The 25,180-nt window shown below is 43.8% G+C and overlaps 1 protein-coding gene across 1 annotated transcript; it reads left to right on the top strand.

The window, feature by feature from the left end:
• The first annotated feature begins 957 nt into the window (after positions 1 to 957).
• LOC137346213 (zinc-binding protein A33-like) lies at positions 958 to 25,180 on the top strand. Its single transcript, XM_068009635.1, has 6 exons — positions 958 to 1,414; positions 10,106 to 10,201; positions 10,294 to 10,527; positions 15,587 to 15,609; positions 15,707 to 15,822; positions 18,024 to 25,180. The coding sequence occupies exons 1-6, from the start codon at positions 1,007 to 1,009 to the stop codon at positions 18,572 to 18,574; spliced, it is 1,428 nt and encodes a 475-aa protein (XP_067865736.1). The 5' UTR covers positions 958 to 1,006; the 3' UTR covers positions 18,575 to 25,180.

The raw sequence follows: 25,180 nt of genomic DNA, 5'->3' as shown, positions 1-25,180 counted from the left end.
CAGAACTGTCTCCCAATCGAAAAACCCGCACTGAAAATGTTGAACAACATAACGTCACATCTGCTCGAAATTTATATTTCTTTTGGGCCTCCTTATCTCGAGAGACAATGGATACGCGCCTGGAGGTGGTCAGTGGTTTGTGAAGCAGCGCCTGGAGTGGCTATAAAGGCCAATTCTGGAGTGACAGGCTCTTCCACAGGTGCTGCAGAGAAATTTGTTTGTTGGGGCTGTTGCACAGTTGGCTCTCCCCTTGCGCCTCTGTCTTTTTTCCTGCCAACTACTAAGTCTCTTCGACTCGCCACAATTTAGCCCTGTCTTTATGGCTGCCCGCCAGCTCTGGCGAATGCTGGCAACTGACTCCCACGACTTGTGATCAATGTCACACGATTTCATGTCGCGTTTGCAGACGTCTTTATAACGGAGACATGGACGGCCGGTGGGTCTGATACCAGTGGCGAGCTCGCTGTACAATGTGTCTTTGGGGATCCTGCCATCTTCCATGCGGCTCACATGGCTATATATTAGTATATTATGTCACAATTATAAATAAATTATAAAATAATTTCAAAGTGTGAAGGATAGTGCAATTAAATATTTTAACCAATCCACAATAATTGTCACAAATAGTTTCTGACATATTCACTCTGCTGGAAAACATTTGAGATCAGAGCAATTATTTCAGCACTTTTGGAGCGTGTTTCCTGGCTCCAGACAACATTAAACTGATACACGGAGTAAATCGGTTTGTTTAATGCAGTCCTTCACTGAACATAAAGTAAACACACGGGGTTCCCGGAACAAGAGCTTTTACAGAAAACCTACAAAAATACCTGGTTCAGAAATATTGTCCTGTAGTGACACCTATTGATGGAATCCAGCTGGAGTTTAAAGGAGGGAGTGAATTCCCTGAGTATTGCAGTTTTCCTGATTGGGAAATCACTGTGTTCGGGAACACACGGGCAGCGAAACTGAAAGCGGTTTGAATCGGGAAGTGCTGAGTGTGAACATGACTTCCAGACAGCAGCCCGAGAGTTGGACCGAGGAGGTAACTTGTCCCATTTGTCTTGATTTCTTCACCGATCCGGTTTCACTGGATTGTGGACACAACTTCTGCCGTTCCTGTATCACACGGTATTGGGAAAAGGAGAGAAACTCCTGCCCGGAATGTAGAGAGGAATTTCCGGAAAGAAACCTCAAGGTTAACCGGGCCTTAGCGAGTCTGGCGGAGAAAGCTCGGAAATTAAACCTGAATCGGAAAGAGAAGGAAAGTAAACTTCAGTGTGAGGAACATCAGGAAGAACTGAAGCTGTTTTGTGAAACTGACAAGAAACTGATCTGTTACACTTGTAGAGATGCGCGGGAACACAAATCTCACAACTTCATACCGATTAAAGAAGCTGTTGAAATCTACAAGGTAAAGTGGAACAGATTTTATCACCTGATTATTTTAACGAATTTGCATAATTTACAACGACACCAAGTTATTTTAATATAGCGCCTTTAATATAATAAAACGTCCCAAGGCGCTTCGGACTTGAGGTTGTTTTCGTTGGAGAGAAGGAGGAGGAGAGGTGACTTAATAGAGACATATAAGATAATCAGAGGGTGGATAGTGAGAGTCTTTTTCCTCGGATGGTGATGGCAAACACGAGGGGACATAGCTTTAAGTTGAGGGGTGATAGATATAGGACAGATGTCAGAGGTAGTTTCTTTACTCAGAGAGTAGTAGGGGCGTGGAACGCCCTGCCTGCAGCTGTAGTTGACTCGCCAACTTTAAGGGCATTTAAGTGGTCATTGGATAGACATATGGATGAAAATGGAATAGTGTTGGTCAGATGGTTTCACAGGTCGGCGCAACATCGAGGGCCGAAGGGCCTGTACGGCGCTGTAATGTTCTAATTCTAAAAAAAAAGCCTGTATAAATCAAAATTAGACACAGAGCCAGGTCAGAGGACAGTCCGGGAGATGCTGGAAAGCTTGGTCAGAGATAGATTTTAAGGAGGATATTCAAGGAGGAAAGCCAGATCGAGTGTCAGAGAGATTCAGAGAGGGAATTACAGAGCTTCTGATGAAGGGTCACTAACCCGAAACATTAACTCTGCTTCTGTCTCCACAGATGCTGCCAGACCTGCTGAGTATTTCTAGCATTTCTTGTTTTTATTTCCGATTTCCAGCATCTGCAGTATTTTGCTTTTATTACAGAGCTCGGGCCTCGGTAACCAAGGCGCCTCTACCAATGGTTTATCAATTCAAATTGGGAATGCTCTGTCAGACAGAATTGGAGGAACACAGATGTATCAGAGGGTTGTGTTGCTGGAGGGGATTACAGAGATAGGGAGAGGTGAGGCCGTGGAGAGAATAGAAAACAAGGATGTGAATTTTAAAATCAAGGACCAACATGTGTCAGTGAACATAGACATTGGAATTCTACAGGCTGTCAGAGTCACTGAACCCTTTAACCCCTTCATTCTCAAATTTGAAATGATTGGTGACAGTGGTGATATATTCAGTATAATTAAGACTGGACATAAGCTAATGTCTGAGCAGTAGAATCAAAGCACAACAGCATTACTATTACACCCTGGGTAGAAGTGTGATCTCCATGTGACTAATGCATTGGAGACAATTCAGAGGAGATTTACTAGATTGATACGTGGAACGAGCAGGCTGTCTTATGAGGAAAGGTTGGACAGACTGGGCTTGTTCCACTGGAGTTTAGAAGAGTGAGGGGAGACTTGATTGAAGTTTATAAGATCCTGAACGGTGTTGACAAGGTGAATGTGGAAATGATGTTTCCGCTTGTGGTGGAGTCCAGAAATAGGGAGCACTGATTTAAAATTAGGGGTCACCCTTTTAGGACAGAGATGAGGAGAAATATTTTCTCTGAGGGTTGTGAGACCTTGGAACTCTCTGCCTCAGAAGGTGGTGGAGGCAGGGTCATTGAATATTTTGAAGGTGGAGTTGATAGGTTGTTCTTAGACCAGGGAATCAAAGGTTATCGGGGGTAGATAGGAATGCAGAATTCAAGACACAAACAGATCAGCCATGATCTTATTGAATGGCAGAGCTGGCTAGAAGGGCCGAATGGCCTACTTCTGCCCCTAATTTGTATGTTTGTTCGGATGCATCCAACGGTCATGCCCTTGTGCCAGCACATCAGTCAATGTGCCGTGTACACTGCTGGTTCCTCCACCATTCCATAAGTGTTCATCTGCGGGATGGTCCCAAACCTCCTTTGGCCAAATACTTCAAACCTTAAGTGTTTAGATCATCCTTTTGTGAGGCAAAGCCTATGGAGACAGAATTGATCTGGTTCACTAATGTTCTTTAGGGAAGGAAATCTGCTGTTCCTCACTGGTCTGGCCTACATGTGACTCCACATCTCTGGCAATGTGGTCGACTCGTAAATGCCCTCTGAAATGGCCACTGAGTTGTACCAACCCACTTAGGAAAAATCTAAAAGGAATGAAACCGGACAGAGAGCCTGGCATAGACCAAAGTACCATAAATGACAGTGGCAAACCCAGCCCTATGGACCCTGCAAAGTCCTCTTTACTAACGTCTGGGGGTTTGTGCCTAACTTGGGAGAGCTGTGCTACAGACTAGTGATGTAACAGGCTTACATAGTCATTCTCACAGAATCATACCTTAAAATGTCCTGGCCACCAGCATCAGCATCCCTGGGTATGTCTGTTCCCACCGACAGGACAGACCCAGCAGAAGTGGCAGAACAGTGGTATACGGTTGGGAGGGAGTTGCCCTGGGAGTCCTCAACATTGACTCCGGACCCCATGAAGTCTCATGGCATCAGGTCAAACATGGGCACAGAAACCTCCTGCTGATTATCATCCACCGCCCTCCCTCAGCTGATGAATCAGTACTCCATAGAACCATAGAAAAATTTCAGTACAGAAGGAGGCCATTCAGCCCTTCATGTCTGTGCCAGCCAAAAACTAGCCACTCAATCTAATTCCACCTTCCAGCACCTGGTCCATAGCCTTGCAGGTTACAGCACTTCAGGTGCATGTCCATGTACGTTTTAAAAGAATTGAGGGTTTCTGCCTCCACCACCATTCCTGGCAGTGAATTCCAGACACCCATCACTACTCCATTTTGAACACGACTTTGAAGAAGCACTGACGAGGCAAATGGATAGAATGTACTCTGGGTGGGGGACTTCAATGTCCATCACCAAGAGTGACTCGGTAGCATTATTACTCACCGAGCTAGACTTGTCCTAAAGGACATATCTGCTAGACTGAGTATGTAGCAGGTGGTGAGGGAGACAACAAGAGAGAAAAACATACTGACCTTGTCCTCACCAATATACCTATGGCAGATGCATCTGTCCATGACAGTATTGGTAGGAGTGACCACCTCACAGTCTGTGGAGACCAAGTTCTGTCTCCACATTGAAGATACCCTCCGTCGTATTGTGTGGCACTACCGTGCTCAATGGCATAGATTTCAAACAGATCGAGCAACTCAAATCTGGGCAGCCATGAGGTGCTGTGGCCCATCAGCAGCAGCAGAATTGTATTCAACCACAATCTGCAACCTCATGGCCTGACATATCTCCCACTCTATCATCACCATCAAGCTGGGGGATCAACCCTGGTTCTGTGAGGAGTGTAGGAGTGCATGCCAGGGTCAGCACTAGTTATACCTAAAATGAGGTGTCAACCTGGTGAAGCTACAACAGAACTAAGAGATTCCACACCCAACGGATCAGATACAAGCTCTGCAGTCCTGCCACATCCAGCCATAAATGGTGGTGGACAATTAAACAACTAACAGGAGGAGGAGGCTCCACAAATATCGTCATCCTCAAAGATGGGGGAGCCCAGCACATCAATGCAAAAGACAAGGCTGAAACATTTGTAACCAACTTTAGCCAGAAGTGCTGAGTTGATGATCCATCTCGGCCTCCTCCTGAAGTCCCCAGCATCACAGATGCCAGTCTTCAACCAATTCGATTCACTCCGCATGATATCAAGAAATGACTGAAGGCATTGGATACCGCAAAGGCTATGGGCCCTGACAATATTCCGGCAATAGTACTGAAGATCTGTGCTCCAGAACTTGCCGCCCAAGAGCCAAGCTGATCCAGTATAGTTACAACACTGGCAGCTACCTGGCAATGTGGAAAAGTGCCCAGGTAAATTCTATACACAAAAAGCAGGACAAATCTAATGCAGCCAATTCCCGCCCCACCAGTCTGTCTCATCAATAAAGTGACGGAAGGTGTCGTTGACAGTGCTATCAAGCAGCATTTGCTTAGCAATAACCCGCTCAGTGACGCTCAGTTTGGGTTCCACCAGGGCTACTCAGCTTCTGACTGCATTATAGCCTTGGTCCAAACATGGACAAAAGAGCTGAAGACAAGAGGTGAGGTGAAAAATGACTGTCTTTGACATCAAGGCAGTATTTGACTGAGTATGGCATCAAGGAGCCCTTGCAAATCTGGAGACAATAGGAATCGGGCAAAAACTCCATGCTGGTTGGAGTCATACCGAGCACAAAGGAAGATGGTTGTGGTTGTTGGAGGTGCCCTAGTACCAGCACATCAGTCAATGTGCCATGTACATTCATGCCATGCAAGTGCCAGGCAATGACCGTCTCCAACAACAGATAATCTCACCATCTCCCTTTGATATTCAATGGCATTACAATCACTGAATACCCCAATATGAACATCCTGGGGAGTACCATTGATGAGAAACTGTACTGGAGTAGCCACATAAATACCATGGCTACAAGAGCAGGTCAGAGGCACCCCACCTACAAACATTCACTCCCTCCACCAACGACTGACACACTGTGGCAGCAGTGTGTAGGATCTACAAGATGCTTTACAGCAACGTGCCAATGCTCCTTAAACAGCACCTTCCAAACCCGTGACCTCTACCACCTTAAAGGACAAGGGCAGCAGATGTCTGGGAACACCACCACCAGCAAGTTCCTCTGCAAGTCACACACCATCCTGACTTGGAACTATATCACCATTCCTTCACTGTCACTGGGTCAAAATCCTGGAACTCCCTTCCTAACAGCTCTGTGGGTGCACCTAACCCACATGGGCAGCAGCGGTTCAAGAGTGCAGCTCAACACCAAGTTCTCAAGGGCAGTTAGGGATGGGCAATAAATGCTGGCTTAGCTGACGCCCACATTCCACGAATGAATAAAAAAATGTATTGCAATGTCCTGTAAATATTACCAGGGAATGGTAAGAGTCATGTGGCACCTCATGTTCAGTATTAAATGATAGAAGGATAATAGAAAGGTTATGGCACAGAACGAGGCCACTTGGTCCATCGTGTCTGCCCCAGCTGAAAAACAAGCCCCATCCTAATCTTATTTTCCAGCATTTGGTCTGTAGCCCTGTAGGTTACGGCACTTGAGGTGCATGTCCAGAAACCTTTTAAATGAGTTGAGGGTTTCTGCCTATATGATCCTTTCAGGCAGTGAGTTCCAGACCCCCAGCACCAGCTGAGAGAAAAAATGTTTCCTCATCTCCCATCTAATCTTTCTACCAATTACTTTAAATCTGTGCCCTATAGTCACTGACCTCTCCACTAAGGTAAATAGGCCCTTCACATCCACTCTATCCAGGCCCCTCACAATTTTGTACACTTTAACCAAATCTCACCTCAGCCTTCTCTATTCCAAGGAAAACAATTCCAAACTTTCTAATCTTTCCTCATAGCTGCATTTTTCCAGTCCTGGCAACATCCTTGTAAATCTCCTTTGTACCCTCTCTCGTGCAATTACATCCTTTCTGTAACGAGGTGACCAGAACTGCACACAGTACTCAAGTTGTGGACTAACCAATGATTTATACAGTTCCAGCATAACCTCCCTGCTCAGATATTATATACCACGGCTAATAAAGGAAAGGATTCCATGTGGCTTCTTAACCACTTATCGACCTGTCCTGCTACCCTCAGGGATCTGTGGACATTCACTCCAACATCCCTCACTTCCTGTAAACCTCTCAGCATTCTTCCAGTAATTGTGTATTCCTTTGCCTCATTTAACCTCCCAAAATGCATCACATCACATTTTTCTGGGTTGAATTTCATTTGCCACATTTCTGTTTACCTGACCGGTCCATCAATGTCTTCCTGCAGCCTACAGCTATCCTCCTCGCTATCTACCACTGGGGCAATTTTTGTGCCATCTGCAAACTTCTTGATCATGCTCCCTACATTTACATCCAAATTGTTAATATATACCGCAAAATCAGGGAACCTAGTACCGAGCCCCGTGGAACACCACTGGAAACGGCCCTCCAGTCAGAAAAAAAGTCCGTCAACAATTACCCTTTGTTTCCTGCCACTGAGCAAGTTTTGTATACATCTTGCTACAGTTCTTTGGAACCCATGGGCTTTTATTTTTTTTCAGACATGTGGAACCTTGTCAAAAGCCTTGCTAAAATCCATATAGACAACATCAACTGCACTACCCTCATCACCCTTCCTTGTTACTACTTCAAAAAATTCAATCATATTAGTCAGACAAGATCTTCGCTTATCAAATCCATTAATCATTGATTAATGTCACTTCTAAGTGACAGTTTATCCTGTCTCTCAGAATTGATTCCAATAATTTGTCCACTACTAAGGTTAGACTGACTGTCCTGTAATTATTCGATCAATCCCTCGCTCCCTTTTTAAACAAAAGTACATTAGCAGTTCTCCCATCCTCCAGCAACACACCTGTATCTAGTGAGGACTAGAAAATGATAGACAGACTTTCCGTTATTTCCTCCCTGGCTTCCTTTCGCAGGCTGGGGTGCATTTCATCTGGCCCTGGTGATTTATCCACTTTCAATGATGCTAATTCCATTAATACATCCTCTCTCCCTATGTTGATCACATCCAATACTTCACAGCCCTCTTTAACTACAATATCTGCATCACCCCCTCTTTTGTGAAGACCGATACTAAGTATTCATGAAGAACCATACCTACATCTTTCACCCCTAAACATAGGTTACCTTTTTGGTCTTTTATGGGACCTACTCTCTCATTAGTTATCCTCTTACTCTTAATGTATTGATAAAACATCTTTGGGTTCACCTTATTTTTGCTTGCCAACACTCTTTCGTGCCATTTCTTAGCTTTCATAATTTCCTTTTTGATTTCAGCCCTCCACTTTCTATACTCCTCTCGGCTTTCTGTAGTATTGAGTTCTCCATGCCAGACACAAGCTCTCCTTTTCTGCCTTATCTTACGCTGCAGGCTCCTTGACATCCATGGGGCTCTAGATTTGGCCGTCCCTCCCTTTATTTTTCCTTCTTTTCTTTTTCCTTTTTAAAAATTTTTTAGTGCATGTTATGACCAGGTGGGAAAGAGGTGTACGGGTTCCCTTTCAATCTTCACCTGGTCTTACTGTAACAGGGTTTAATTTTAAACATACCGTTTTTTTTCGCTCCTCCTTCGTGAATCCTGATTCACCACTTTCAAATGATAAGGCAAAGAAACCAGGTTTTCTCTGGTTTCAAGACGAAAAGTGCAATTTTATTAAACTTAAATCGTAATTCGGTTAACGCCTATGGATACACGACGTGCCCACGCTATCATGCACACGCGATACACACATGCAAATAGGGACAGAAAAGAGCAGACGCAAAATAAACTGAAAACTTCAGAGGCAATCTCTGAAGGGGGTTTCTTACTGTGCTTTGAGCTTGCTGTGTAGACTTGATTATAGGTAGTCTTGCTTTTCATTGGGGCCCAGTAGTCTTCTTAAACCGTGTTCAGTGTTGGAGCCTTTCCTCTCTTGGGGTTCATGTGTCTTTAGCGGGTTTTGGAGTTCCATGAGAAAGAGATGGGAGCAGGCAGAAGAGAGGTCTTCTCAGTCCAGGAGCAAACAGCTTTCCGAGTTCAAATTCTCTGTGGCAAGTTCAAAAAAACCTGCAACAGCCAGTTAGTCATGTGAGCAGCTGGCCTAACCAGTCCTGGTCCCTGTGAATTGTCTTGGCCTAGCAGACCTTGGAATGTCTCCTCTACACACAATATCTGGTGATCAAAGGTTCATTGTGGGATAAATTGGTGCAGGGAATAGCCTCTTTGTCCTTTCGAAGTACAGTCTGTTAATATGCAAAAATGTCTTTCCATTCACGATCCATTGTGGGTTTTTTTAACAAGTTCTTTGTTTACTCCAGTAACAGTTTAAAAATCAATGTTCGTATAATAAAAATTAATATGCCTCATTCTTGGCAGGTGGGAACCTGCATGACAGTACATTTTATAAAATGTCCAATTTGAATTGTTTTGTCACGTATTTTTAAAATTTTTATAATAATGTATATTTTTGGAAAAAACTCTCAAGGTGCAGCCACCAATGGTTTAGGAATTAAAATTCTCAATAGGCCAGAAATCGAGGAGTACAGATGTTCCAGGGATTACAGAGATGGGAGGGGTGAGGCCACGAGGGAATTGAAAACAGGATGCAAAATTTAAAATCAAGGCTTGCCTATGTGGGTCAGTGAGCATAAATTTTGGAAATCTAAGGGCTGTCAGAGTCAGTGAACCCCTTAACCCCTTCATTCTCAAGTTCCGAAATGATTCGAAGTAATATCCTTATTGGTGCCAGTGGTTATATATTATTCAGTATAATTAAGACTTGACACATGCTAATGTCTGAGCAGTCGTATCAAAGCACAACAGCATTACCATTATGCCCTGGGTAGAAGCATGTTCTCCATGTGACTGCACCCAATGGCCATGCCCCAGCTAGTTCAGTCAATATGCCATGTACACCTTTGGCCCCTCCACCATCCCATCCTTCCACAAAGGTTTCTGTGGGATGGTCCCAAAATGAAGTGCTTAGATCTCCCTTCCTTATAGTCTTGCTCCACAGTAAAGCCTTTCAATATCGCAAAAGAGCAGCAAATCAGAGGCATTAGTTGCCAGTGTACTCCAGAGCAGAAGTGAGGTCTTGATGTCGAAAGAAGTCGAGGAATTTAAAGCCAAGTTTGAGAGAATTAGTTCTAGACTTTTTCCACATCTTTTCACAGCTCATAGATTTAAAAAAGCAGGAGATCAGAGACAGAAACAGAATCTATCCTTTTCATTCTGTGATTTTCTATCCCTCCCAGGATCAGCTGAAAACCTCTTTCAAATCTCTCACAGAGAAGAAATCGGTGTCTCAAGAAACTGAACTGAAACAGAAGCTGAAGATTTCTGAAGTTAGGGTAAGTTCTTCCTGTGCTGATTCTCTGGGATCTCAGTTAGTTTTGTTCCCTTTATCACGGTACATGATTATTTTTCACATTTCATTTGTTAGGAACAGTCGAGCAGTCTGCAAAGCCACATCACATCCGAGTTCACGAAAATGCATCAGATTCTCACTGAGAAAGAGCAGTGTTTAATCAGAGATCTCAGGGAACAAGAGGAGAGGATTCTAGATACAATGGAGAAAAACCTTCGAGAAATTCAAGAGAATTTAAATTCTATTGAGGAGGAGCTTTCAAAGTTGCAGAAACAGATGGAACAACAAGACGGGCTGATATTTCTGAAGGTGAGGATTATATTGTGATTCAGTTACAAAATAACCAATAACAATGCTGAAAAAGAACCAGAGAATCCTCGAATGGTTACCGTATGGAAAGATGCAATTCGGCCAGCTGTGTTTGTGCTGGCTCTCTGCAACAGCAGCTCAGCTAGTCCCATTCCCTCGCTTTTTCCCCGCAGTCCCACAATTGTTTTCTATTCAAATATCGAATTCCATTTTGAAAGCCATGATTCAACCCATCTCTACCACACATTCAGGCAGTGCATTCTAGATCCTAACCACTCACTGCATGGGAAGGTTTTGCCTCAAGTCTCCTTTGGTTCTTTTGCCAATCAAGTTAAATCAGTGTCCTCTGGTTCCCGACCCTTTTGCCACTGAGAACAGTTTCTCCTGATCTCCTCTGTTTAGACCCCTCATGATTTTGAACACCTCAATCACATCTCCTCTCAAATTTCTCTTGCCGAAGGAGAACAGACCCAGCTTCTTCAATCTATCCCTGTGACTGAAATCCCTCATCTCTGGAAATATTCTCCTAAATCTTTTCTGCACGATCTAGAATGGCTTCACTTCCTTCCTAAAGTGCAGTGCCCAGCATGGACACAATGTACTTGTTGAGGTCGAACCAGCATTTTACCAAGGCTCACCATAACCTCCTTGCTTTTGTACTCTATGCCTCTACTTATAAAACCCAAGATCCCATATGACTTAGTAACCACTGTCGTGCAGGGCTCCACCTGCCAAGAATGAGGCATATTAATTTTGCCACATGTAGGTTGATTTTTATAATGTTCCTGGAGTAAAGAAAGAACTTGTTATTTTAAAGAAAACACCAGATCCTTGACTGGAAAGACATTTGTATATTTACAGACAGTGCTTAAAAGGGACAAAAGTCCATTCCCTGACACATTCAATTCACAATGGACTTTTGATTACCAGCCATTGAAGGTGGAGGAGCTAGCATTCCAGGTTGACTGCTAAGATGGCCGAATACACAAACGGACGTGGTCACACTAGCTAGTCACATGACTAACCTGCTGGGCCACCTGAGTTTTTTAAAATTTGAACTTGCCACAGAGTTTTGAACTGGCAGAACGCTGGACTGAAAAGACCTCTCCTGGCTGGCTAGCCGCAGCTTCTCCTGCCTGCTTCTATCTCTTTCTCATGGAACTGAAACCCACTGAAGATACATGAACCACCAAGAGAGAAATGTCTCCGACAGTGAACAAGGTTTAAGAAGAATACTGGGCCCCAACCGACAAAAGGACTGTACAGTGAGCTCGAAGCACAGTAACAAAAAAAAACCCTCCTCAGAGATTGCCTTTATCTTTTCTTTTGTTCTTTTCTGTCTCTATTTGCATGTGCGTATTGCGTATGCATGCTAGCCTGGGGTGCGGCGTGTGTCCATAGGTGTTAACCGAATTAGAGTTTGTAGTTTAAGTTGAGGAAATTTCATCTTCTTTAAACCGAAGAAAGCCTGTTTGTGCTCATTTCTTTGCCTTATAATTGGAAAGCAGTGAACAAGGATTCACCAAAAGGGGAGCTCAAAACACAGTGTGTTTAGAAATTAAACCCTGTTACAGTATTACCAGGTGAAGGCTGAGAGGGACCCCTAGACACCTTTCTCATCTGGTTGTAACACCATTTTCTCAGTCTGTCCTGCCACCTTCATTGACTTGTGCACATATCTCCCCCGCAACCCCCTCCCCACACCCCAGGTCCCTCTGCTCCTGCACCCACTTTGGAATTATTTTCACTGTTTCATGTTGCCTCTCTTTGTTCTTCCTTGCAAAATGTAACACTTCATTCTCTGCATTAAATTTCATCTGTCATGTGTCTGCCCATTCCACAAGTCTGTCTCAGTCCTCTTGAAGTCTATCATAATGCTTCTCACTGCTCATAATATTTTCAAGTTTTGTGTCATCTGCAAATTTTGAAACTGTGCCCTGCACACCCAAGTGATGATTATCAATATAGATCAAGAAAAGCTGTGGTCCTAATACTGATCCCAGGCAAACCCAACTATGTGTTTGCCTCCAGATGGAAAACTGCCATTCACCACTATTCTCTGTTTCCTGTCACTCAGCCAATTTCATATCCAACTTCTTAGCCCTTTTATTTCATGGGCCTTAACTTTGCTCTTATGCCTGTTATGTGGCCCTTTATTTTTTTATTTAATTTAGAGATACAGCACTGAAACAGGCCCTTCAGCCCACTGAGTCTGTGCCAACCATCAACCACCCATTTATACTAATCCTACACTAATCCCATATTCCGAACCCATCCCCACCTTCCCTCAATTCTCCTACCACCTACTTATACTCGGAGTAATTTATAATGGCCAATTTACCTATCAACCTGCAAGTCTTTGGCTGTGGGAGGAAACCAGAGTAGCCGACGAAAACGCCACGCGGTTACGGGGAGAACTTGCAAACTCCGCACAGGCAGTACCCAGAATTGGACCTGGGTCGCTGGAGCTGTGAGGCTGCGGTGCTAACCACTGCACCACTGTGCTGCCTTTTGGAAGTCCATGTAAACCGCATCAACCACAATAGCCTCATCAACCCTTTATGTTGTCTCATCAAAAAAACTCAAGCAAGTTAGTTAAACACCATTTGCCTTTAACAAATCCATGCTAGCCTATCTTAATTCATTTACATTACTCCAATGGATACAGCATTTGCTGAAAAATGCAAGTTGATTGGTTCGTATATTCTGGGACGGATCTGCCATTGTGACTGAACTAATTGGCTCCCGCACTGTCTGAACAATTACATGAATGAGTTGGCATATAGCGTCAGAGAGTCATTGCAAACAGAGGGAGGCCATTCGACCCATCAAGTCCATGTCGTCTCTCAGTCCCATTCTCCTGTTGCACTCCCGTAGCCCTGCAAGTTTACTTCCATAAAATGCACATCCAATTTCCTTTTGAAATCATTCATCATCTCTGCCTCCACCACCCTCGTCGGCAGCGAGTTCCAGGTCATTAATATTTGCCGCAGAAAGAAGGTTCTTCCTCACATCCCCTCCATATCTCCTGCCCAAAACCTTAAATCTGTATCTCCGAATCCTTGTAACATCAACTAATAGGAACAGCTTTTCTTTGTCCACTTTATCTAAACCTGACATAATCTTGTACACCTCTACCAAATCTCCTCACAATCTTCTTCGCTCCAAGGAGAACACCAGTTTCTCCAACCTAACCTTGCAGCTAAAATCCCTCATCCCTGAAACCATTCTGCTAAATCTCCTCTGCACCCTGTCAAGGACCCTCACATCCATCCTAAAGTGTGGTGACCAGAACTGGATACAGTTCTCTAGTTGTGGCCTAACCAGAGCTGTATAAAGGTTCAGCATAACTTCCCTGCTTTTGCACCAACTACCCTTATTTATGAAGCCCAAGATCCCATATGTTTTGCTCACTACTCTGTCAGTATGTCCTGCCACCTTCCCAGATCTATGCACATGAACACCCAGTTCTCTCTATCCCTGCGCACTCTTTAGATCTGTTTCATTAAGTCTATATTGCCTCTCTCTTTCCCTTCTGCCAAAATGCATCACCTCACACTTCTCAGTATTAAATATCATCTGCCACTTGTCTTCCAATTCTGCTAGCTTATCTACTTCCTGTTGCAGTCGCTTGGTATCATCCTCACTGTCTGCCACATCTCCAAGTCTGGTATCATCTACAAAAACAGCAAAACTATCTACCATCCTCCAGTCTTTAAGCCATTTTTTTATCCAAGCTGACACTGACAATCCTATTCCATAAGCCTCAAATTTGTTAACCAGCATTTTATGTGGTACCGTGTCAAACATTTCTTAAAATCCATGCAGACAATATTCACTACACTCTCTTCATCAAAATTCTCTGTTACTTCATAAAAAAAATCAATTAGATTAGTCAAGCACAACAACTCTCCCCATTTTGGCACAAGCTCCCAGATGTTAGACAGGAGGACTTTGTAGGGTCGACAGGGCTTGTTTTGCCAATGTCGGTTCTGGTACCAAGGTCAATGTCAGGTGTTCCATCTGGTTTTATTCCTTTTCAACCTTTGTGTAGTGGGTTTTGTACTATTGAATGGCCTGCTAGGTTATTTTAGAGGGTCATTAAGAGTCAACCATATTCCTATGGGTCTGGAGCCACACGTTGGCCAGACTAGGTACAGAAGGTACCTTTCCTTCCCTAAAGGACATTACTGAACCAGATGGGCATTTATGACAATAGATGGTAGTTTTGTGGGCACTATGATTGAGACTAGCTTTTAATTCCAGATTTCTTCAAAACTATTTAATGTATTAGTTAATTGAATTTAAATTCCACCAGGTGCCATGCTGCGATTTGAACCTGTGTCCCCAGAGTATTAGCCTGGGTCTCTGGATCACCTATCTGGACCACCAACCACCATTGTCTCCACAAGCGACCTCTCCTTTTATGCTCCTCCACCTCTCCCGGGCCTCTCCTTTTACGTCGTTCCACTCTTCCATCAGCCTCCACTTTTTTGCTGCTCCACTCCCCTCATTCATGTACTCACTTCCTCTCTTGTACTTGATACATAGTACATTATGTGAGCAAGTAGCTGTATCTGGTATGGTGGGCGAGAGAGTCACTGTGTCTCTGAGTGAGACTGATGCGAATTTCCAGAAGCGGACAACATAAATCACATTTTTCATCTGCATCCTCTCTCTATCAGAGGCTTTTTAATAAGGTTTAATGAAATTTCTGAAATCTGGTTTTCAAACATATCCTCTTTCTATCTGAGTGATTACTATCTGTGTGACAATCCAATTCACAGTCAGGGAGAATTTTCAAAGTTAACTAGTCACAGCAGCAGTGAATGGCAGTGAAATAACACACACAGATGAAGTGTTTTACTGAAATGAAACAGCACAGATTAACTCTATTGAGTGCTGAATGTCTGCACGTTTCTTACCTGTCAAAATAATTATTTGATTCAATGTGAATTCTGAATTCTCAGCAACTTGTAATAATGTGAGTCTAATTTCTGCTGTCTGGATATAACTGGTCAGTCTCCGTCAACTCAGATTTGTGTTTTATTTATTTCAGGAGGAAACGTGTCAGAAGAGGAGGTAGGACAAGATATTTACTGAAGTCTGCATAATTTCATAAACAATTCAGCAATGTGTCTATGGTCAATCTATAACATCTGCTGTTTAATATTTACAGGACCAGTGAGGAATATTATAAACTATCATTAGCAGATGACAAGTTGTCAATCGGATATTTCAATGGCCCTTTACAATACACAGCCTGGAGAGAAATGATAGACACCATTAACCCCGGTAAATCTCTTATATTCCTTTTTATGATCTAAACACCCAGATGTGAAGATCTTAAACCAGCTGCCAGTCCTCAGATTAAATGATGACTGATATCCTTGTCTGGTCTATCGATCAGGACCTTGGAGAATACTTTATAGTCAGCATTAAGAGGTGTCAATGGTGACCATGTGGGGATAATCTTACTGTGCATCGTCTCCAGTACATAGTTTACGAGATTCAGTTGGAGGGGTGAAAGCTCTGCGATTATGGATTCATAAAACTTGGTAGTGTGGGTGTCAATTCATGTGTCTTGTTCCAGATCAGAGATCACCGTCAGAGACTCGTGCACACAGTGACCATGTGAAATAGTTTTGATTTGATTTGATTTAGAGATACAGCACTGAAACAGGCCCTTCAGCCCACCGAGTCTGTGCCGACCATTAACCACCCTAATTAACCATACTAATCCTCCACTTATCCCATATTCCTACCACATCCTCACCTGTCCCTATATTCCCCCACCACCTACCGACACTAGGGCAATTTATAATGGCCAATTTACCTATCAACCTGCAAGTCTTTTGGCTGTGGGAGGAAACCCGAGCACCCGGAGGAAACCCAAGCAGACACAGGGAGAACTTGCAAACTCCACACAGGCAGTACCCAGAATTGAACCCGGGTCGCTGGAGCTGTGAGGCTGTGGTGCTAACCACTGCGCCACTGTGCTGCCCCGTTCTGTCATGTTATTTCCTCCTCAGAGTATATATTAGAAGATGAGCTTCACCCAGAAGGAGGCAGAAACTCTCAGTCATGTAAGAGAGCAGGTTTGAGGCTCTGACATCTGAATGGAGGATAATTGGTACAAATCCTATTTATCTCATATTCCAACAGTTGAGTTGGGAATGGCGATGCTGCTTCAAGAAGGAATATTCTATCCAGGAGTGTGTCTTGTGTAGGTTCAAGTAGAAGGTCTAATTCTTTCACATTACTGTCTGGGCTTGTCATACAACCTGTCGGCCCAGGGCACTACTTTGATCTCGGATTGCCCCGGCTGCTGGTCCTTGTGTCCTGTGTCCAGTGAGACCTGGTCCCGTTGTGAGTGAAGGAAACAATTTATGTCTCCACTCATGGTTCCAGTGTTGTCCACACATGGGGTAAGTGTGAGGAATATTCATGCTCGGAATCTTCAGTCCGGACATGGAGCTGAAGCATCTCGATCGGTTCTGCTGTTTTTCAAATGTCATTCGATGGACCGAGCACCTTCTCCAGGAATGTCTATCTCCAGAGTAATGGGAAGGTTCTTGATGATTAGTGTGACTGTTCTCTGCTCTTGGCTGAGGAGGAGGTGGTCAGCTTTTGTCCCACTCACTCACTCATAAACTTGCTGTGTTCTGAGGACGGTGAGGAGAGTGTTCTGTAGAAATGTCCCTTCCACCTGTACTTTAATGAAGAACAGTTTGGTTTTGTCTGATTGTGTGTTGGAGTCTATTGAGATTTCTGGATATAATGATGTGGGTTTGCTGTGTCCAGGCTGTTTGTTTCATGTTGTGTCTCTGAATCTGGGGACTACCCGGTTGTTTCAGTGTTTGTTGTGATCCTGATCAGGTTGTTGGACAGATTGAGTTGTGGTTGTAGCCTCTTTGTCCATTTCTCTCATTCTCTTGCTTCTCCTTTACCATATTTTTCCCTCCTTGAATTCTTGAACTCTCTCTCTCTCTTTTCACCCTTTGGATCTCATTTCCTCCCTTCTTCTACCGAATCTCTTCTTCCTCCTTCTCTCCTGAGATTTTATTTTAATGTTAATTCCCCTCCTCCTCCTGGTTCTCTCTTCCCCTCTGCAGCAGTATCCCTTCTTTTGCTTGTTTTGGCCTGTTTTTCCTTCTCTCTTTCCTTCTAGTATCTGTCTGTTTCCAAGTGACACTGTAGCCTTTGGTGCCGATTTCTTGTGGATTTCTAAGTTTCCGGAGAGGTCACTCTGCAGATGCTGAGAACAGCAGGAGACTGTGCAGGGGTGGGGGGTCACAGAGTTCCTGATCGGGATCACAGAGTCAGAGTGATCCCATGAGGGTAAACCCCCGGGTCAGAGCAGATACCAATAACACAACCTGGAGCCCTTTGAAAACACTGGAGTTCCCGGGAGGCCCCCGAATGGCGTCTTTTTTTGTTTATAAATAAATTATTCAAATGAAGTCACTGACTGTGTTATTTTAATTTCCCCCCAGCTCCAGCCTCTCTGACTCTCGATGTGAACACAGCCCATCCCCAGCTCATCGTGTCTGAGGACCGGACCAGTGTGAGACTCGGAGACAAACGGCAGGAGCTTCCTGATACCCCGGAGAGGTTTGATCGCGTTGTCTGTGTCCTGGGATCAGAGGGATTCACATCAGGGAGACATTACTGGGAAGTGGAGGTGGAGAACAAGACATGGTGGGGACTGGGAGTGGCCCGAGAATCTGTGAACAGGAAAGGGAGAATCGACCCGAGACCTGAGACCGGATACTGGATTGTGTGGCTGTTGCCTGACAGTGTTTATGTTGCCATCACATCCCCCTCTGACATCCCCCTCACCCTGAGTGTGAATCCCCGGAAGATCGGAGTGTTCCTGGACTATGAGGTCGGACAGGTGTCATTTTACAATGCGGACAACATGTCCCATCTCCACACTTTCACCCACACTTTCACTGAGAAACTCTTTCCATTCTTCAGCCCGGGTCCGAAATATGGCGGGAAAAACTCAGCACCGCTGAACATCTGTGGGGTGAAAGGTCACTAACAGGACCATCCCATAATTTCACACTATTTATCTGTCAGCTGTAAACTGCTGGGCGCCCGTCTCAGTCTCAGGTGGTGTGGATGGTTCAAATGTCACTTCAGGTCAGAGCGGGTCCATCCGAGTGACAATGTCTTGTTGATAGTTTTTGGATAATTTGTGCAGAGAAACAAACTCGTGGCAAGGTAATGGCATCAGGGAAGAACATGTTGTGAGGTGTGAGTAGTAGAGGAGACTCCAGTAGTGAGAGGAGCAGGGTGGATCTCTGTTACAAAAGGAGGACAGAAGTCGTGGCCGGGTGAAGAAAGTTAAGGAAAGATCCTCAGTTGTGATATTTTCTGAAATACAGCCTGTGCCATGTACTAGTGAAGAGGCAGAGGTGAATTAGGCAGATCACTGTGTGACTTGGAGTTTGGTCTAGGGAATCAGTGTTTCTATTCTTCAAATAGTGGGACATACAGAATCATAGAATGATAAAGCACAGAAAGAGGCCATTCACCCCATCCTGTTTGTGCCAGCCCTTGGTAGAGCTATTCAATTAGTCCCAATACACTGCTCTTTACTCATAGCTCTGTAAATTTTCACTTGTAAGTCTTGCAAGAATTTGGAAGTTACTATTGAATCTGCTTCCACCGTTTCAGTCAGTTCATAGCAAATCGCTCCGTGAATTTTCCTCCCTTCACATAGTCTGTGATTCTTTTGTCAATTACCTGAAACTTGTGTCCTCTGGTCACTGATCCTTAAACCACTGGAAATAATTTCCCAACATTGACTCTCTCAAAACTCTGCATGATTTTAAACAGCACTGTCAAAACTCCTCCTAATTTTCTCTGCTCCAAGGAGCACAAGCCCAGCTTCTCCAGGTTCCCGATATAACTGAAGTCCCGCTTCCCTTCGACCATTCCAGTAAATCTCTTCTGCACGTAATCTAATACCTTGACATCCTTCCTAAAGATTGGTGTCCAGTATTCCAGCTGAGGCCTAACCAATGTTTTATAAATGTTTAGCATGACTTCCTTATTTTTCTACTCGATGACTCTAGTAATAAAGTGAAGGATCCCATATGATTTTTCAACAGCCTTCCCAACTTGTTCAAAGATACATCTCCAGGTCTCTCTGTTGCTGCAGACACTTGAAAATTTGGAGCATTTATTTTGCATTCCCCTTCTCATTCTTACAACCAAAGTGCATCACTTCACACTTCTCTGTGTTAAATTTCATTTGTCATTTCACCAGTCTGTCCATGTCCTGTTGAAGTCTGTTACTATCTTTCCAATTGCTTTCAACAATTGGAGTTTTGGTTCATCTGTAAACTTTGAAATGATGCCCTGTGTACCTGTCACAGTCATTAATATATTTCAAAAACAGAAGTGGTTCTCGGACCAAGTTCCAGGGAACAACACTGTATGACATCCCTCCAGTCTGAAAACAACCATCCATCACTACTTTCAGCTTTGTGTCACTTAACCAATTTCATATCCACACTGCCATTGTCCCTTTGATCTGATGGGCTTTAATTTTGCTAACAGGTCATTTATGTGGTACATTATCAAACACTTTCTGAAAGTCCATATACAAAAGATCAATCACAGTACCCTCATCAGCCCTTTCTATTACTTCATGAATGAACTAAATCAAGTTAGTAAAAATGATTTCCTTTAATAAATCCATGCTGATTTTCATTTATTAACCCATACTTTTCCCGCTGACAATTAGGTTTGTGCCTGGTTGGTGTTTCTAAATGTTTCCCCATAACCACCTTTAGTCTGATTGGTCTCATTACCGAGCTGAGCCCTCTCCTTGATTTTGCACATTTACATTCCTCCAGTCCTCTGGCACCACCCCAATATCTAAGGAGGATTGGAAGATTGTGGCCAGAGCCCCTGCAGTTTCCACCCCTACCACCTTCAGTAAGATATATCCCAATCAGATTGCGTGCCTTTTATACTTTTGAGTACTGACAATTTTTATGTAGCTTTTTATTCTTCTTTTAATGCTATCCAACATCACCAGTACTTACTTCTTTACATTGACAGCATCCTATTCTCTAGTGAAGACAGATGCAAAGTAGATATGAACAGAAGAAATAGGAGCTGGAAGTGGCCATTTGGCCCTTTGAACCTGCTCCATCATTCAATTAGATCATGGCTAATCGTCTGACTCAACTCCACCTTCCTGCACCAGGCCAATATCCCTGAATTCCGAAACATCTATTGACCTCGAATATACTTAATGACTGAACTTCCACAGCTCCCTGGGATAAAGCCTGGCTTCCCGAGCCGAACCCGACTGTGTGTCACATTCAGGTTGGGTTGATGTTCTGAGTCCAGCATTCGGGCTCTGGTCGGGTTGGGTTGGACAGTGCAGCCTCCGGGAACAGGCTCACCCATGATTCCCCACAACTCCATCTGCAGGAATAGCCTGCTGCCAGAACAGATGAACAGGATCACCAGAGTCATAGAGAGATATATCACTGAAACAGGCCCTGCGGCCCACCGAGTCTGTGCTGACCAACAACCACCCATTTATACTAATCCTACATCAATCCCATATTCTCACCATTCTCCTACCACCTACCTACACTAGGGGCAATTTACAATGGCCAATTTACCTATCAACCTGCATGTCTTTGGCTGTGGGAGGAAACCAGAGCACTCAGTGGAAATCCACACAGTCACAGGGAGAACTTGCAAACTCTGCACAGGCAATACCCAGAACCGAACCCAGGTCGCTGGAGCTGTGAGGCTGTGGTGCTAACCACTGCGCCATTGGTACCACCATTTGGACAAGGTAGAGCACAATAACATGTTTGATATCCTTACATTTATTGCAATATTCGTGTCGGAACGGGCCGAGTCGGGCACGAAAAACATTAATGGACTCAGGCCCGGGTTAGGTTCGGGTTGGCTGTTTTCGGATCGGGCCGGGTCGTTTTAAATTATATACCCGAGCAGGCCTTTACCCTGGGGTACAGAATTCCAAAGATTCACATCCTTTGAGTGAAGAAAATTCTCCTCATCCCAGTCCTAAATGATCGACCCCTTATTCTGAGACAGTGATCTCGTGGGCTAGATTCCCCAGCCAGGGCAATATTTTCTCAGAATCTACCCTGTCTCGCCTTTAAAGAATTTTAATTCTTTCCATTTGACCACCTCTCATTCTTCTAAACTCTAGAGAATATTTGCTTAATCAACTCACTCTCTCCTCAGAGTACAATCTCCTCATCTCAGCAGCCAGTCTAGTGAACATTTGTTGCACTCTTTAGGGCAAGTATGCCCTTCCTCAGGTGAGGAGATGAAAACTGCCCCTAGTACTCCAGGTGTGGCCTCACCAATGCCTGAAAAATTGTAGGATAACCTCTTTACTCTTGTTCTCCAACACTTTTGTAACAAAATCTAACATGCCATTTGCCTCCCTCATTACTTCTATTTGCATGTTAGCTTTCTGTGATTTACGTAAAAGGACACCCAGATCCCTCTGAATGCAAACATTTCCTATTCTCTACTATTTTGCATTTTATTTTTCCTACCAAAGTGTATAACTTCTTACTTCACCACATTGTCCTGCGTCTACCATGTTCTTGCCCACTCACACAACCTATCTAGATCCCTCTTAGCCTCACTTACTTTCCCACCTCATGTTGTATCATCAGCAAATTTGGATACATTTCACTCACTCTCCTCATCTAATTGATTGATATAGATTGTAAATAGCTTCAGCCCAAGTACTGATCCTTGTGATACCGTGCTAGTTACAGCCCGCAAACTCAAAAATATCCTGTTTTTTCCCACAGTCTGTTTACTGCTCATTAACCAATCCTAAATCCATGAAAATCAGTTATCTCCAATCCCATGATTCCTCATTTTGTGTAATAACCATCTGTTTGGCACCTTATCAATGTTTTTTTGAAAATCCAAATACCCTCCATCCACTGCTCCCCCTTACCCATCTTCCTCATTACATCCCCAAAAAACTCCAACACATTTGTCAAACATTATTTCCCTTTCATAAATCCATATTGACTCTGCTTAATCATATTATAATTTTCTAAGTTTCCTGTTGCAATGTTCCTAATAATAGATTCGAGCATTTAGCCTAATACTGATGTTAGGTGAACTGGCCTGTAGTTCCCCGTTTTCTCACTTCCTCCTTTCTTAAATAGTGGGATTATGTTTGTTGCCTGACAATCCTTGGGATCTGTTCTAGAATCTGAGGACTTCAGGAAGATCAAAACCATATATCCAATATTTCTGCAGCTAATTCTTATAAAACACTGGGATTCAGATCGTCAGGTGAAGGGGATTTTTCTCACTCTGTCCCATTAATTTTTCCAGATCATTTCTTTACTTACACGGATTTCTTTCAGTATCTCATTCTCACTAGACCATTGGTTCCCCGTTATTTCCAGAATGTTTTGTGTATCTTCTACCATGAAGACAGATACAAAAGTATTTGTTTAATGTCTCTGCCATTTTCATATTCCCTTTTATAATTTCACCTGTCTCTGCCTCCAAAGGGCCCATTTTACTTTCACTAATCTCTTCCCATACATATACACATGGAAACATTGAAAATCTGTTTTTCTGTCTCTTCCTACTCTCGTATTCTCTTTTGTCATTGTTTATGAATTTCTTGGTCCTCCATTTCTGAATTCTAAAATCTTCCCAATCTTCAGATCTTTTTGGCAAGATTATACTATCCAGCTTGCTAGTTTCTCCGGAAAACAGAAATCCCTCAGCCCTGGTAAAATTCTAGTAAATCTATCCTGCACCCTCTCTCAGGCCTCAGCATCCTTCCTGAAGTTTGGTGCCCAGAGCTGAACACAATATTCCAGCTGTTGTCCAACAATTGTTTGATAAAGGTTAGGCACAACTTCCTTGCTTTTGTACTCTATGGGGGTATTTTATACCCGCCTCTGCCAAAATTAAACCCCAATTAAGGGCCTCATTCCACCACCATCGCAATTAGCCAATGGCGGGCAGCCCTGTCACCGCACAGGAAGCACAGCAGAGAAAACCGTGGGGGCTGCATCCCACCTCTGGGGGATTGGAGGGAAAGCAGAGGTTCACTTGTTAAACGATACTTAGTGCCTGAACGAGTGACCCTGCATCGGGAAGTGAGTGCCCACAGAGTGCCACACCCCGCCCGTTCCAGCAACACTCCTCTCCCCACAACCCCCACTCAGTGAGACCCCTCCTGCCCTGATCTACCTGTGGCCTGGGACCAGCGCCACTCCTGGTCCTCCAGTTGGTACCCCTCTGGAAGCAGCCACGAACTCTGCATTGGCGCTGCCAGTGGAAGAGCCACTGACCTCTGATTCGCCGGCAGCTCTCCAAGGGCAATGGGGTCCTTGATCCTGTGGAAGGCCGGCTGTTGTCCTCTTCAGTGCCTGATTTTCACTAGAATCAGCAGGCCTTCCGGAGCACAGGCGATGCGGGGGTCTCAGCATCACCTTTACCAGATATCGAGACCCCCATTACCAGCATAAAATCCCTGTCTATATTTCTATTAATAAAGCCAAGGAGCCCATCTGGTTTTTTAACAGCCTTCTCAATTTGTCCTTCCCCTTTCAAAGATTTATATATATACACCCCCAGGACACTCTGCTCCTGCAGCCTCCTTTCAAATTGTAGCATTTAATTTGTTTTGCCTCTCCTTATTCCTCCACCCAAAATGAATCACTTCACACTAACCTGTGTGAAATTTCATCTGCAGTTTCACCAGTCTGTCTATGTCCCCCTGCAATCCGTTAATAACTTTACTGCTTTCTACATTTAATAGTTTCATGTCATCTGATCCAGTAAGATCTTGTGCAAATTGCAGAAATCCCTCTTCTTTTTGCTGTATTCACTGTTACTATCCCAGTCTTTATTAGGATAATTGGAAGTCCCTCACTACCATTAATTTATAGTTCTTGCATCCACCTGTAATGTGTCTGCAGATTTGTGCCTCTATCTCCTTGTCACTACATGGTGGTGTATTGTATGTATCCAGCTGCCAGGAATATTAAGTTCCCAATCTTCCACTCCTTTGAGCGAGGTCTCTGTCATTGCCACTACAGCACAGTCCCATGATGGAAAGGCTTAAAATCATGAAATGATGGGAGAGAGTAGGAGAAGCAGAATGTTGCCAGTGGCTGAGCGGTGAAGAACAAAGGGCTTCGATCAAAGATTAAATGTAATAGATTTAGAGCAGGTTAGAGGAGAAACCCTTTTCCACAGAGAGTCATGAGGCTGGAGAATTCACTTCCAGGGCCAGTGACTGAGGGAGAAACTATGTCAACATTCAAGCTTAGTTTGAAGAGAGAGATAAAGGAAGGTGTTGAAGGGATATGGGAAAAGGAGGGTTCAATGTGAATAGAATTACTTGTTTTGGTGGAGCGTGAATTCAGACATTGACTCGTTTTGTCAAAAGGCCTTTGTCCATGTTGTAATGTCTATGTTTTTATCTGTATACTCACTCAGACTCTGTACACTTGGAAACATGTTGTGCTCAGTGTGTGACCCAATACAAAAAAGGTGAAGTGTGTGAGGTGATGAGAAATTCTGTTATTTGTGGTAATTTTCCTGTTATTCCTACCGATAGACAACTCCTTCCTTTCACAAAAAG

The sequence above is a fragment of the Heterodontus francisci genome, chromosome 29 (assembly GCF_036365525.1).
Source record: "Heterodontus francisci isolate sHetFra1 chromosome 29, sHetFra1.hap1, whole genome shotgun sequence".
Classification (NCBI taxonomy): Eukaryota; Metazoa; Chordata; class Chondrichthyes; order Heterodontiformes; family Heterodontidae; genus Heterodontus; species Heterodontus francisci.
The sequence above is the reverse complement of the archived record's forward strand: the minus strand, read 5'-3'. Positions and strand labels throughout refer to the sequence as shown.

Bases quoted from the DNA above. Each gene is read 5' to 3' on its own strand.
- LOC137346213 (XM_068009635.1), top strand. From the start codon at position 1,007: ATGACTTCCAGACAGCAGCCCGAGAGTTGGACCGAGGAGGTAACTTGT. The intron at 1,415-10,105 runs GTAAAGTGGAAC...TATCCCTCCCAG, and splicing joins AAGCTGTTGAAATCTACAAG to GATCAGCTGAAAACCTCTTT. The intron at 10,528-15,586 runs GTGAGGATTATA...TATTTATTTCAG, and splicing joins ACGGGCTGATATTTCTGAAG to GAGGAAACGTGTCAGAAGAG.